Here is a 13774-nt window from a genome sequence, read left to right as displayed (position 1 = left end):
GAACTTATTAAAACTTGATTTTGACAAAACAAGTTCAAAGAAGTTTGAAACTTCTTTTAAATGGATTTATAGACTTTATAAAAGATGTAAACTAGTTATATTAAGTCAATAATCCGAAAACATATTATTATCTCAAATGGATGTATAATAGTCAATAAATCAAGAAAACGTGTACGTGCACCATTATTATTATCTCAAATGGATGTATAATAGTCAATAAATCAAGAAAACGTGTACGTGCACCATTTGAGCTTAAAGCATAAGCAGAAAACGTGTACGTGCACCATTTGAGCTTAAAGCATAAGCACACAAAGCATAAACCTAAACTAATATACCAAGCAGTAATCTTCAATAAGCTCTTCTTGGTGAACTTGCGGATGAAGCTTGAACTTGGATCTTCAACTTGAATTGTAAGGCTTCATACAGATATTCCGCCAACCTCCATTTGATATGATTATTGTGACGCAATCTATCCAACCTCCAACACATTGTTTGTCTAGAATAAATAAGAAAACACAAACACTAGACAAACAATATTAGTCATAAATTATTTGTTAAAACATCATCAAAATAAAAGGGCCAACAAGGAGGACCAGGAGGAGAGCTTTTTCGGGTCCTATTATCTCAAATGGATGTATAATAGTCAATAAATCAAGAAAACGTGTACGTGCACCATTTGAGCTTAAAGCATAAGCACACAAAGCATAAACCTAAACTAATATACCAAGCAGTAATCTTCAATAAGCTCTTCTTGGTGAACTTGCGGATGAAGCTTGAACTTGGATCTTCAACTTGAATTGTAAGGCTTCATACAGATATTCCGCCAACCTCCATTTGATATGATTATTGTGACGCAATCTATCCAACCTCCAACACATTGTTTGTCTAGAATAAATAAGAAAACACAAACACTAGACAAACAATATTAGTCATAAATTATTTGTTAAAACATCATCAAAATAAAAGGGCCAACAAGGAGGACCAGGAGGAGAGCTTTTTCGGGTCCGCCGGTGACGGCGGCGGCGCCGGGGGGGATCCGAAGAGGGCCTTAGGAGATGAATTTAGGGAAATAAACAAGAATTGGACCCCCCCCCACCACACACACACACACAATTTTTTATGGGTTAATTGCTAATACACCGTGGACTATAACTCAATTGTGGAAAGACCGCCATTATAGTTCTGTTTTGTGCGAAATAGGGGTGGGGCATTGGGAATTGAGATCCTCTCCTCATGAATCTCTCCTAATATTTCCTCATAAGGCAATCCTGACCTTTCGTTTCATGATCGACGACCAAGATCTCTCCTACCTCTCCCAACCTCTCACTCTAAAAAAGTTTATCTTGGCCGTCGACCATGAAATGAAAAGCTAGGATGACTTATGAGGAAATATTAGGAAAGATTCATAAGGAGAGGATCCGGATTCGGGCATTGGCCAGATCGGCCCATCAACCAAGCTCAACCTGATCTGGACCAAATATTATCGGGTGTGATCTGATCCAGGCTCCACCCCGACGACATGCCAGACGAGTTCGAGGTAGGCCCAGTACCAATGTGCTTGGTCCGACCCACTTTCGTTTAGCCCGTCACCCGTGTTGGTCAGATCGGTGGACTAACAACTATCATAACTCCACATTTTATAAAATGTACATATAAAATAAATAAATAAAACAAAGTTAAGAAGAGAAAGAATATAGAGTATGAAAGATCCCATAGTTTAAGTATATGTTTGAAATATGAGACGTTAACGGATGGTACAATAAACATCATCCATCTTAGCATTTAGAGTTTTAAAAAATTAAAAAGTAAATTAAACATGATTAGATAAATATTAATACAAGAAATATAATCAAATAACAGTAATTAAAAAAAGAAAAAGAAATGACAAACTCATAGGTCGACCTGCGACTCAAACCGGCATGGGTCAGGTTGGACCTGACCCGGACCTATGCGAGTCGTGGACCGGTCTTCGTTCACGCCCACACCGGGGCCACCATCCCTGAGCAAACTCACACTGACCCAGTTGGCCCTAGTCCCTAATAGAAACTCAAGAGGGCGAGGTCACATGTCAGGCTCAACCCAACTGATCCTACCTCTATGTGAATAGACTATTTACCGATGTGAGAATGGAACCTTATCCCCACCAACCCCCTCCCCCCAGGATTGAGATCCTCTACTCATCAATAATAGCTCCTAACATTTGCTAATGCATCTCCATCTTTTATTTTGTGGATAAGCACAAAATAAAATATGGTTCCACAAAATGAAAGGTGGAGATGTATTAGCAAATATTAGAAGACACTATTGATGAGTAGATCTGTAGATGATCCAAATCCCAAAACCCACACCCCTCCCCTAAAGGGGCTTTATCAACGTTTTTATGAATTCAGAAAATCAACTAGGAAGTAGCATAGAGGTATGCTTTGCCACAAAAAGAACTATGGAGGATCTATCTGCAACTAGGAAGTAGCATAGAGGTTCTATTCACAATCAATTGAACTGAGAGAATAATCAAAACTTGAATAATATTTAACTTCGACACCTCAGACTTTTACCAAAAAAAAACCTGAGAGTTAGGAAAACTTGAAAGTTGATAACCCGAACTTAAATATTTTGCTAATTTTTTTTGAAATTTGGGATGAAAGTTAAAACTTTTGTTAAAACTTGTGGTATCAAAGCTGAAGTTTGCTCAACTTTTGGGATATTTCTGGAGAAAAAAATATTTTGTGTACCAAAGTTAAAAATAAGATAAACTGTAAGGTATGCTTTGGCAAAAAAGCTTTAATTAAAAATGTTGTAAACTTCTAGTATTTAGCCGCAACTTCTCTTTCTTTCATATATGGGTTTTTAGGTATTAGTCCTTCATCAAATCTTCAACAATTTCATATTACTCCCTCAAATCCTAATAATTGCTCATTATTCCCTTAAATCCTAAAGTATCTTGCAATTTGGTCCCTAAATAACCAAAATACTATTTATTTATGATTGTTATTTTCACTTGATATTCTAAAGTTTTATGTCTTTTTGACTTTAATATCCCAAAATTTTTGACACTTTGACACCTAAAAAACTATACAATTATAACTTGATACCTAAAAGTTATATCCTTGAAACATCGTTACCCCAAAGTTTTGTTTTTTCATTTTGATACCCTATACTATAAGGTATCAAAGTTGAAAAACGTGTGAACATTAAGGTATCAAAATTAAAAATATGGAATCTTTTAGGTATACAATTTGAAAAATGTGTGAACTTTGGGCTATCAAAGTGCCAAAAATAAAACTTTAGGATATCAAAATTAAATATATATATAAACTTGGGTGTGCCAAAATGTCAAAAAACGTTGGGATTTTGAAAGTAAATTGCAAATAACATTTTAAAAAAAAATTAGCTGAGGGTATTTAGCCGTAGGATTGAGGGACTAATGTGCAATTGCAGATTTGAGAAACTAATATGGCATTATTGAAGATTTGAGGGAGTAACATCTAAATAAAACCCTTTTCACATTTTATTTCTTTCTCAATCGATCCCGCGTGATTCCCTTCTGCGTCTCCTGTTCTTACCCCCCGCTGACACGCGTAGAAGAAGAGAGAGAAAGATTAATATTTTATTTATTTATTTATTTCTCAGGTATCTCTTCTGCTCTCTCTGGATCTGATTCTGTTTTTGTTTTTATAATCTCTAATTCTTTTCCCCTCTTCTTAGATCTTCTCTTCCCTTTGATTTCTGTTCTTGAAGTTACAGATCTGGCGAGGTTTCAACAATCTCTCATCACCTAGTTCAAGTTCTTGATGATCTATTGAATTTTTAATTTTTTTTTAAATTAATTTCAGGAAGCCATAGTTTGCATTTCCCCCTTAAACATTATTAATGTCAATTGCAGATACGAAACCTAAGCAGCTTCTATGGCCACCAAAGAAGCAGCTTCGACTGATGTCGTCGATGGGATGAAGGTGGTTTTTTTTTAATTATTTTATCTCGTTGTTATTGGTTAGTGTACTGTCATTTGCGTTTTCGAACCCAAAATAAAATAGCTTCATGATGATAATAATAATAATAAAATCATTTATTTGCTATCTAAATTGATGTATAGTCTTGTGAATCCAGGAAACAACTCTTAGAAATCTGTTTTCCTTTTGGAAGGTACAGTAGATATAGCAAGATGACCCATCTTCTCTTGCCATTTTTAAATGAGAATGTAGGATAACGATCAGCATCTCGGAAGTTAATATGTGTGGTATGCGGAGATTTCACAATGTTTGTTGGAAAAATTTCTACCTTATTATTAGGGTTGCCATTTGGACCTGTTCATAGATAATTCAAAAAGTTTGCAATCATATTGGGAAAAAGGTTAATATGTGCGGGTATGTGGAGAAATCACAATGTTTGTTGGAAAATTTTCTACCTTAATATTAAATTTGGACCTGTTCATAGATAATTTAAAAAAATTGCAATCATATTGGGAAAAAGGTTAAGATGAATTTGTAAATTACCAGCGGACAAGAAAAAGATGAAAGCTTCCGCGTAATGGTGCCCTCCTCCAGTCACCTATCAAAAAACATGACATGACCTATCAAAAAACATGACATGATCCGTGGTCTGAGCACCAGCTAGGACACAACATGTGAGTGTATACATAAACATTATTTCCCCCCTATATTAATTTGGTACCTTATTAAATCTGATGGAAAATTCTGAATACTTCGATGTATGATTCAATATCTGTTTGATGTTACTTTGTAATATACGTTTTGGATATCATAGGTAGCTCGATATTGGTCTGCATAAGAGCAAAAATGTCATCCATGGTTCTTTTCTCACCAATTATTGCTCAATAGTGTGTGGCCACTGGCCTCAAGTGTTTAGGATTCTAGTATATCATGAATTAACAACAATGATGATTTTGTTTGTTGCAGGATCTTACTGGGAGTTTTCCAGGGGACAAGAAAATTACAGTGGTCTTTGTCTTAGGTAAAAGTTCTTTTTTCCCTGTGCCTCTTTAACATTAGTTAATCTATCTCTTTAATGGTACTTTAGCATCTTTTCAGTATGAGTTTGGTTATTAATTTCAAATTCACCTCACCCTGGTCCTTATGAATTTTATTTTTATCTCATTGAATAGTGTGTCTGTAATTCAAGTCCTTTAATTTGATTAGTTGGTGCATATTCTAATTAAACTATGAGTTCTTGGACTGAACGCTTAATAAAAAGCTGTGTTTTAGAACATTGACTTCAAGAGTAAATGAATTGGGTTTGAGGGGGCATGACCATTGTTTTAAATATCGGTCGATAATCGATATTATCGGCCGAGTTATCGGATTTGGGAGCTCTCCGCTAGGATAAATTGGATTTTTAATCGGTTATCGTTTTTCTAGGTTTATCGGTGATTTATCGGCGTTATCGGCACTTATCGGCCGATAAGTAAGACTTTTTATCGGGATTATCGGCCCATTTTGACTAACATTATATTTTTTTAAGGCTATGATGCAAGTTTCGCTTTCTACAATTGGTTAATGATTCTAAACATGATGATTTACATTTTGGTATGTTTATATTTTATTAAGCATGATTAGATTACATTTTTTTAATTGTTATATTATATATACACATCATCCAGTATATCACTCCGATAAATACTACTTATCCCCGATATATCCCCGATTTCCGCTATCCGATAAGGATTTTGGCCGTTCGATAAATCCCCGATAACCGATATTTAAAACCTTGGGCATGACTGACTTTGGAAATTAGTTTTTTCCTCTTCTCATTTTAGTTTTGATTGGAGATGAATGATTTTTTAACACTTTAGTTTTGATTGGAGATGAATGACTATTTGAGGAGGAAGGGCTTAGATATAGGGTTTTGTAAATGGCACGAAAACATATAATAGTGGGCTTCAGACCCTGGCAACCCACACGCCAGAACAACCCCAACTCACAATTAGGGATCCTCAAAATACTGATGCTTTTCGTAAATTCTTGACGAGAAGGACTAACTTAGTTAACCCTTCACGAGAGGTTAAAAATAAATAAATTCCATTTGGATTTGATGGTCAAGATGAAAGAGTAAGTTTTTTGGATTTGGCATATAAAAAAAGGGTTAAGGAGCCTAGTTGCCATGAAATATCCTAAAATATATTCTTTTTTAAAGTTTTAATTTTTATTTCGAGATGGAGTAACTCTTAATACTCCTCTTTAGGCGGATTTGTTAACCCCTCTAAATGAGGGGTTAACTAACTTTAACCTTTGTAAAGGGCTTGTTAACCCTTTGACCAAATTAACCCATTTGGATTGTTAAAGAGGGGTTAGACCCCCTTAACCCTTCCCTTAATCCCTTGCCAAATGGGCTGATTATTTATAGAAGTGCATCAAACGTGCTAACTGATAAAATAAAATAAATAGCTTGACATAGAAAACCAAATATTTAACTAAACTATTCTCAAAGATAAAATCAATCTAACTGAAAAGGAAAATGTATAATAAAATCCTAATGAATTTATCTAATACTAAGTTCCTAACTGCATCAAATCAAATCTTCCAAGCTATTCTGCATCAATAGTTCATTAAATACTTTTTCCTTCATTCATAAGTTAGTTTCGTAAAACACTTTAAAAGGCTATACTTCTCGGCCAGAAGATTAAGCGTTAGGATAGAAGATTAAGCTTTCTTTTCCATGGTGAATCTAAGAAGTATTAAGACTTCTCTGAGGACTATTAGGATGGAAGATTAAGAGTTGTGGGCAACACAAATGACTATTACTTCCCCTCCAAATGTGATTTTGCTCCATCCGTGCAGGTTTAGGCATGTACCTCATTTACTTTGTCTCCTTATTTGTAGTTTTGCCACTCGATTCTGTTGTCACTTGTCAGTTATCATCGTCACAGTATTTTCCCATCAAAATGCTGTGGAGCAGAAGGCTTAATTTCATTCTCAAGTGCATATAGACATATTGCTAACATATAATTTTATCTTTATCTAGAGTCAGAAATGTGTTACAACTTGATGCACATATTACAGCTTATTCTTCTAATATTTTTAGTTTGTTTTGTTTTTTATTTGCCTACGTTCTATGTTTGTAGTAGGCCTACGTCTACTGGTAAACTCATCTTTGTTCCCCTGCAGAAAAAGGCCAATTTTCTTTTCTAGGCAAGATAACCTAGCCTTCTTAACCTAGCCTTCTTCCTTCTGATGATAACTTTTGGTTTATTTGTATCTTATGTACAGGTGGGCCTGGCAGCGGAAAGGGAACACAGTGTGCCAATATTGTTCAACACTTTGGATTCACCCATCTCAGTGCTGGTGATCTTCTGCGTGCAGAAATCAAGTCTGGCTCTGAAAATGGGTATTGAACTGTATTCATCTTTTTCTTTCCTTTTCCATTACGAGAATGATGTACAATCCCTATCAGCACCATATGGTTTATAATATTTTCATGTATGATGATTGATTGCTCAGCGTCTTTCTTCTCTCTGGACGTTGTTTTTCTTATTATCAATATTCACATTTTTCACTGGTTTTAGACCAACCGATCCTAATTGAATAAATTCATTTTGTCTATCACCATTCTGCTTTTTCAGAACTATGATCCAGAATATGATAAAAGAGGGGAAGATTGTTCCTTCTGAGGTCACAATCAAACTTTTACAGCGGGCTATGCTAGAAAGCGGGAATGACAAATTTCTTGTTGATGGATTTCCTCGGAATGAAGAAAATCGTGCTGCATTTGAAAGTGTTGTAAGCCAGCAAAACATTAATATTTTCTGTACAGTTTAAACTATAGGAGCTCATTTTTTTGCTTGTACAGAATTTTCTCAGTGTTTGAATATTGTTTTTTTTCTCAATATGTGCAGACGAACATTGAGCCTGAATTTGTATTATTCTTTGATTGCTCAGAGGAAGAGATGGAGCGACGTCTTTTAAATCGAAACCAGGTATTAATTTTTCTTGCCGGAATGTCCTGTCCTTATATGAATTATTCAAATATAAGTTAAGTTTGATATTTTTGTAGGGAAGAGACGATGATAATATTGATACCATAAGAAAGAGGTTTAACGTTTTTCTGGAATCCAGTTTACCTGTAATTGAGTATTACAATTCAAAGGGAAAGGTCCGGAAGGTAAATTGCATTCCTACAAAACTCCTCCAAAAGTACTAGCATCTAATAGATTATTCTCTATAAAATATCAAGCGCACACATCTTATGACGGAACAACATTATTATATTAATATATTATTTTCTCAAAAATATCAAGTGCACACATCTTTTGATGGAGCAGTATTATTAAATTGTTAATATAATATCAAACAACAGTTACTAGAAACTTTCATTTTCTTTTCTGCAGTTTTATGTCATTTGTTCTCATCATTAGTTGATTAAAAGATGCCTGAAGAAATTTGAAAGCATTATTTTCAAATCATGCATATCGTGCTTGATTTGGAAGTAGAATTTTAATTCGAAATCATGACGATTAAATCATGCATATTGTGCCTGAGGAAATGTGAAAACATAACTATTAATCATGCATATTGTGCTTGATTTGGATGTAGTTTAATTCGACTATGATTTTGCGGTTAGAATTTAAGCAGTGTGCTTCCTTTTATGTACTTGTGCAGTTAGTGATTGATTATTCTTCTTAGATTGATGCAGCAAAGCCGATTGACGAGATCTTTGAAGTCGTAAAGGGCATTTTTGCCCCATATAGCACTGTAAGTAAACTTGATACTCTTTGTCTTTCCTCCAATATGTAAAAGAAATGCTAATGTTTCTGTTGTTAGGCAAGCACCTTCAGCAATTCAAAAATCATTACAATAATGGGGATTGGGCCTTTGATATGCCTCATAAAGCGGTGGTTTCTTGAACTATGAGTTTTAGGATTATTTGGATGCATGATCTTGTTTTAGCTTTATCATGTCGAGCTTTAACTTACATAATGGACAATCAAGCTTATTTTATTTTTCTGAAAAACAACATGTTATTTTAGAATCACACACATTCATGTAGATACTTCTCATGCCATTTTTTGATCACATGGTGCTCTATTTTGACAGGCTAATTAGCACTCTGAGGAGGATAAGTCAATATATTATTTTCTAAGGTAACGTTTTCTTGGATCTGTTAATTGTTGCTTTGAAGAACGTACTTTGTACATAATCTGTATTGTTATGTACACCTTCTACACTCTCCTCTTGATGACTATCTCACAAGACTTCACAGTTTGCCATACTTTTTCAGGCTGTTATAGCGAACTTAGGACACAACGTTTCAACACCTGAACCAAGGGACTTGATATATTTTTTTCTTAAGACAATATTTGGCCCAATATCTGCAGAATTTTTTCGATTGCTAGGTGCAGCCGTGCAGGGTAGTATTATCATTCTGAAATTTAATCAACACAAAGATAACGTTAAGGTAGTTTCCAGGAGATTACTTCTTTTGGGGGATAGAATTCAAAGGAGGTTACTTTCTTTTCTCTGCTCAAATTGCATGGGTTTCCGCATATTTGTAGAGGCTTCAAATGGATTTGTTCCTGCAGTTGTCGTAACCATGCACATTCTTATTTTCAAATAACATTGAAAATTCCAACATAATTAGCTTTAAATATCTGCCAACTGGGGGCGTTCTTGATGTTTTTAGGATTGTTCTTTGCAGGCACTTATTTGGAGCTTAGCCAGCTTGTGTTTCTGATATAGATCGGCGTATTATTGTTGTTATACATTGATATTGATATATCTGTAATAGAAGAAAGGAGCATGTACACCTTTAACTATTCTAAGATATTGAAAATATTGATATTGTATTGACTTTTATAGACTGATGATTTGTTATTCTTTATGGAAAGAGATTGTTATTGCCCTGATAAGCTCAAGAGCAACAGCTTCTATTTTCTATGAAATGGTATCTGGGCATTAATTATTGTTATTTTTTTTTTCATCTGTGTGCATTTAGATATTATCGTTTTACTGGGTAAAGTGGGTAGCAATACCTGGAAATTATAGTTCATACGCTTACCTCAACTCCGAAGAACAAGTTCTTAGTGAGCGTGGTTTAAAAACAAGTTCTAAAAACTAGTTTTAAGTTTGGCAACACCCAGGTCATATTTGAAGTGGGGTTTTTAAACTATTTTCTTTTTGACCCAGGTCATAGTTAAGTAAAAATTTAGTTCAGACCCAACATTATTTTGGAATTGCCAACAAACACAGCCCAAGAAAATTAAAATTAAAAATAAAATGTAAAATTATTCTAAGTTCCCGATCCAAACGTCATGTTTGTAGTAAGCAGCATCTTTCTCACTTCCGCCCAGGGAGGAAGCTAGAACTTCCTATCCCTACGAAAAATTGCTTTCTTATTCCCACCCAACCCGGACAAATATTACTTTTTGGGGTTTTTCGCCCTTCGGTTATTTCTAAATTTATTTAAATACATCTGGAAAATGGTAGATTATAAGCTACTTTGAGATGTTTTACCGTGAAAAATAAGCCAAGATGACAGTAAAAAGGCATCTGAGCTTATTTTTTTGGTGGATTACAAACAATAAACTCTTATCATGTAAAAACTATATATACCCATTTCATAATCACTCACTTATCAAACACTTATTATTAAAAAAAATAGATTATTAATCAACTAAGCTTTACCATCAAGCGCAGATTATAACCCAAATTCTCCGAACATGCTCTAATTATCAATGTTTGACCCCCCACTAATCCATCTTCCTCTAAAATCAGCGCCCGGCCGTTTTTATCCTCGCAAAGTCCCCCGAATCAGGGCCATTTTCGTAAAAACACAGAAACAAGCTACGGTCTAAATTACGAGCACCGGCTCGTCGAGGTCGCGTTCGCTAGTGAGAGAGAGGTCTTCGATGGAGTTCATGGAGGAAGAATCCCGCCCTCGATTCCTGTTCCAATCTCGCCCTTCGTCTTCAACCTCCAGCCCCCAGAGAACCCCAGCTCAGAAACCCAGCGCCCTCCGCGTCCTCTCGTGCTTCTCCCTCTCCCTCCTCCTCCTCTTCATCCTCTTCATCTCCTCCTCTCTCCAATCCTCCCAAACCCTTACCTTCCTCCTCCTCTGGATCTCCCTCTCCCTCCTCGTCGCCCCCTTCGCCCCCTCTTCCGTCACCGGCGGCGACGCACAGTCGGCTGCCGGCACGCCCCTCCACCCTCCGCCGCCGACGCAGACAGACGGCCGCGCTCCCGCCCCCTCTCGCCGCTCTCGATCTCGCCGGCCTTATAGCTCTAACCCTAACCCTAACCCTAATCCGTTACCTAAACCTGAAGATCCGACCAGCAATGTGACGAGATCTGGTAAAGTTGAGGCCTTTGAGGAGGAGGAGGAGGAGGAGGAGGAGGAGTTGGAGTGGACTGATGAAGATCTACAGATTCTAAAGAAGCAGATCTTGAAGCATCCGGTCGGTGAACCCAGGAGATGGGAGAAGATTTCAGAGGCTTTTGGGAGGAGGCATGGTTTGGAGAGTGTTATAAAGATGGGGAAATCGATGGCGGAGAGGAAACCCGAGGAGAAGGACTCGTTTGCTAAGTTCTTGAAGCAGAGGAAGCCACTGGATAAGAGAGTTGAAGGTGTTGACGCTGAGGTTAAGGAGGGTGGGAAGTGGAGCTCAGGGGAGGACATTGCGCTGTTGAATGCGTTGAAGGCGTTCCCGAAGGAGGTTGCGATGAGGTGGGAGAAGGTGGCGGCGGCCGTGCCGGGGAGGTCCAAGGCGGAGTGCGTGAAGAGGGTGGCGGAGCTCAAGAAGGATTTTAGAAGCTCGAAGGCAGCATAATCATAGAGGATTTTTTTATGGGTAAGAGATTTTACTACATAGTTGTTAAGATTCGGGATTATTACAAGTATACAAAATTTTGACACTTTAAGAGTTTATCATTTTATGAATGTTGATGACTAAGGGTATATACGTGGATATGTTATGCTAGGCACATTGGTAGGAACCAATTTGGTAAAATTTATGTATCAGTGTCTTGATATTGTATCAAGTCAAATTTCATGTCAGAATCTAGTTTTTGCACAAATAAAGTGAAGATGCATTATTCAGTACTAGTGAGCTGGTGTGTTGTTTGATTTATGATTGTTAAGGTTTTTGATTTGGGATTCTTACAAGTATATAATTTGTATACCCTTTAATTCTTGTAAGGCAAGTGAGATCTTGCCATTGTAAGAATGCAGATCGTTAGTGGTAAACATATATAATTATATATAATGGTAGCCATTTTGGTAGGAACCATTTTGATAATTGTATGCAAGGCTGTGGAAATAATTATGTTTTTAAACAATTCCTTATTGTCGTATCAAGTCATATTTCATGTCAGACTCTAGTTTTTGCACATATGAGTGCAGATGCATCATGCATTATTCACTAATTGGAACTCTTAAAGAAACAGGAAGTGTATACTAGTTGGATTGGATACTGTTTGATACGTGATTGTTGAGGTATTTGACCTAGCATTATTACAACTTACACGTACATAATTTATACCCTTTAATTTTGTAGAATTATGGGGAGTTTGTCACTGTACCAATGGTGATGATTAAGGATACAAATTGATCTACGATGCTAGCCATTTTGATGGGAACCAACCTGGAAATTTTAGTTTAGAGGTTATGGAGATAATTATGTTGTTCAAATTATTGCCTTACTGTTGTATAAAGTCAAATTTCATGTCAGATTCTAGTTATTGCATATATAGAGTGAAGGTGCATTATTTGCTAATCTAAATGCTGAATACAAGAAGGTGTATTAGTGAGATTGGATACTGTTTGATATGGGTTGTTGAGGTTTTTGATTTGGGATTCCTATAAGTACACAAATTGGTCTATGATGTTAGTCATTTTGGAAAGTACTGTTGTGTATTAAGACCCCTCCAAATGCATCAGGTCCAGCCGGGAACCCATATTGAATCCAAGCCGGACTGAGGCTAGGGTTTTACCCGTCTACGGCTATATATGCGCTTGTGTAGGGTTCATGAAGAGGCTTTTCTAGACATCTAGAGATCATATAGCCTTCATCTCCTTCTTTCATCCTGTTTTTTGCTTAGAGCTAATAGTGAGGTGATTATATGAGGATCTCTCGCCTGTGCAAGTGTGGTTATCCTCCGACCTTTGTCTAGAAGAACTTTGGATTATGCAGCTGCAAGGCAGAGATGATCTGCATAAAGTATATCTAAACTTAGTTATTTCGATTGTAGATCTCATGCACATGATCCATTGCTGCTCCCATACTCTGTGCTCTCTTTTGTTTGATCTCATCTACTACATGAGGTGAATGATTTAATGACTATTAATATCCTTTAGTGCATGTTTTATATGAACAAATCTGGAATATTTTTGTGGAGGTTGTGGAGATAACTACACTGTTCAAATGATTGCCTTGATGTGTATGTTGCTATCTGTGTCAAGTCAAATTTGACGTCTTATTATTGTCATTGTACATATGAATGAAGACACATTATTCATTTTGCTGAAAACAGGAAGTGGTGTCACTAAAATCATCACATTTTTTATGTAAGTTGGTGAATTTTTTTTAATGTTGTCAGGGGACAAACTTTCAAAATTTGTCGACTTGCTAGTAACGATTAGTCATAGCATGCCCAATAAAAATGAAAATTTTGTAAGTCTACTACCATCGATGATATGAGTCAATTGATAGCTACATATGGAGAAGGTAATGAAATGTGGATATTTTCTGTTCATCATGGTCAGAAATAAATCACGGTATCACAAAGAATGATCTCAAGAAAAACATTAAATTGATCACCATTGTCTA

General features: G+C 36.2%; 2 protein-coding genes across 6 annotated transcripts; both read left to right on the top strand.

Annotated features, from left to right (window-relative positions):
• LOC109825774 (UMP-CMP kinase 4-like) lies at positions 3530-9859 on the top strand. Of its 5 annotated transcripts, none has more exons than XM_020392665.1 (12): positions 3530-3630; positions 3706-3754; positions 3884-3953; positions 4917-4971; positions 7224-7341; positions 7577-7733; positions 7850-7930; positions 8008-8115; positions 8637-8705; positions 8789-8845; positions 9048-9094; positions 9649-9859. In XM_020392665.1, the coding sequence occupies exons 3-11, from the start codon at positions 3906-3908 to the stop codon at positions 9054-9056; spliced, it is 702 nt and encodes a 233-aa protein (XP_020248254.1). In that variant the 5' UTR covers positions 3530-3630; positions 3706-3754; positions 3884-3905; the 3' UTR covers positions 9057-9094; positions 9649-9859. The 5 variants fall into 5 exon arrangements, with proteins under 5 accessions (XP_020248254.1, XP_020248250.1, XP_020248253.1 ...); XM_020392661.1 differs by having other exon boundaries at positions 8775-8845; XM_020392664.1 differs by lacking the exon at positions 3706-3754 and having other exon boundaries at positions 3531-3630; positions 8775-8845.
• On the top strand, positions 10725-12051 carry LOC109826263 (uncharacterized protein F54F2.9). The gene has a single exon (XM_020393269.1). The coding sequence runs from the start codon at positions 10859-10861 to the stop codon at positions 11774-11776; it is 918 nt and encodes a 305-aa protein (XP_020248858.1). The 5' UTR covers positions 10725-10858; the 3' UTR covers positions 11777-12051.

Source organism: Asparagus officinalis, chromosome 10, assembly GCF_001876935.1.
Source record: "Asparagus officinalis chromosome 10, Aspof.V1, whole genome shotgun sequence".
NCBI lineage: Eukaryota > Viridiplantae > Streptophyta > Magnoliopsida > Asparagales > Asparagaceae > Asparagus > Asparagus officinalis.
This window is presented reverse-complemented; position numbering and strand designations above follow the sequence as displayed.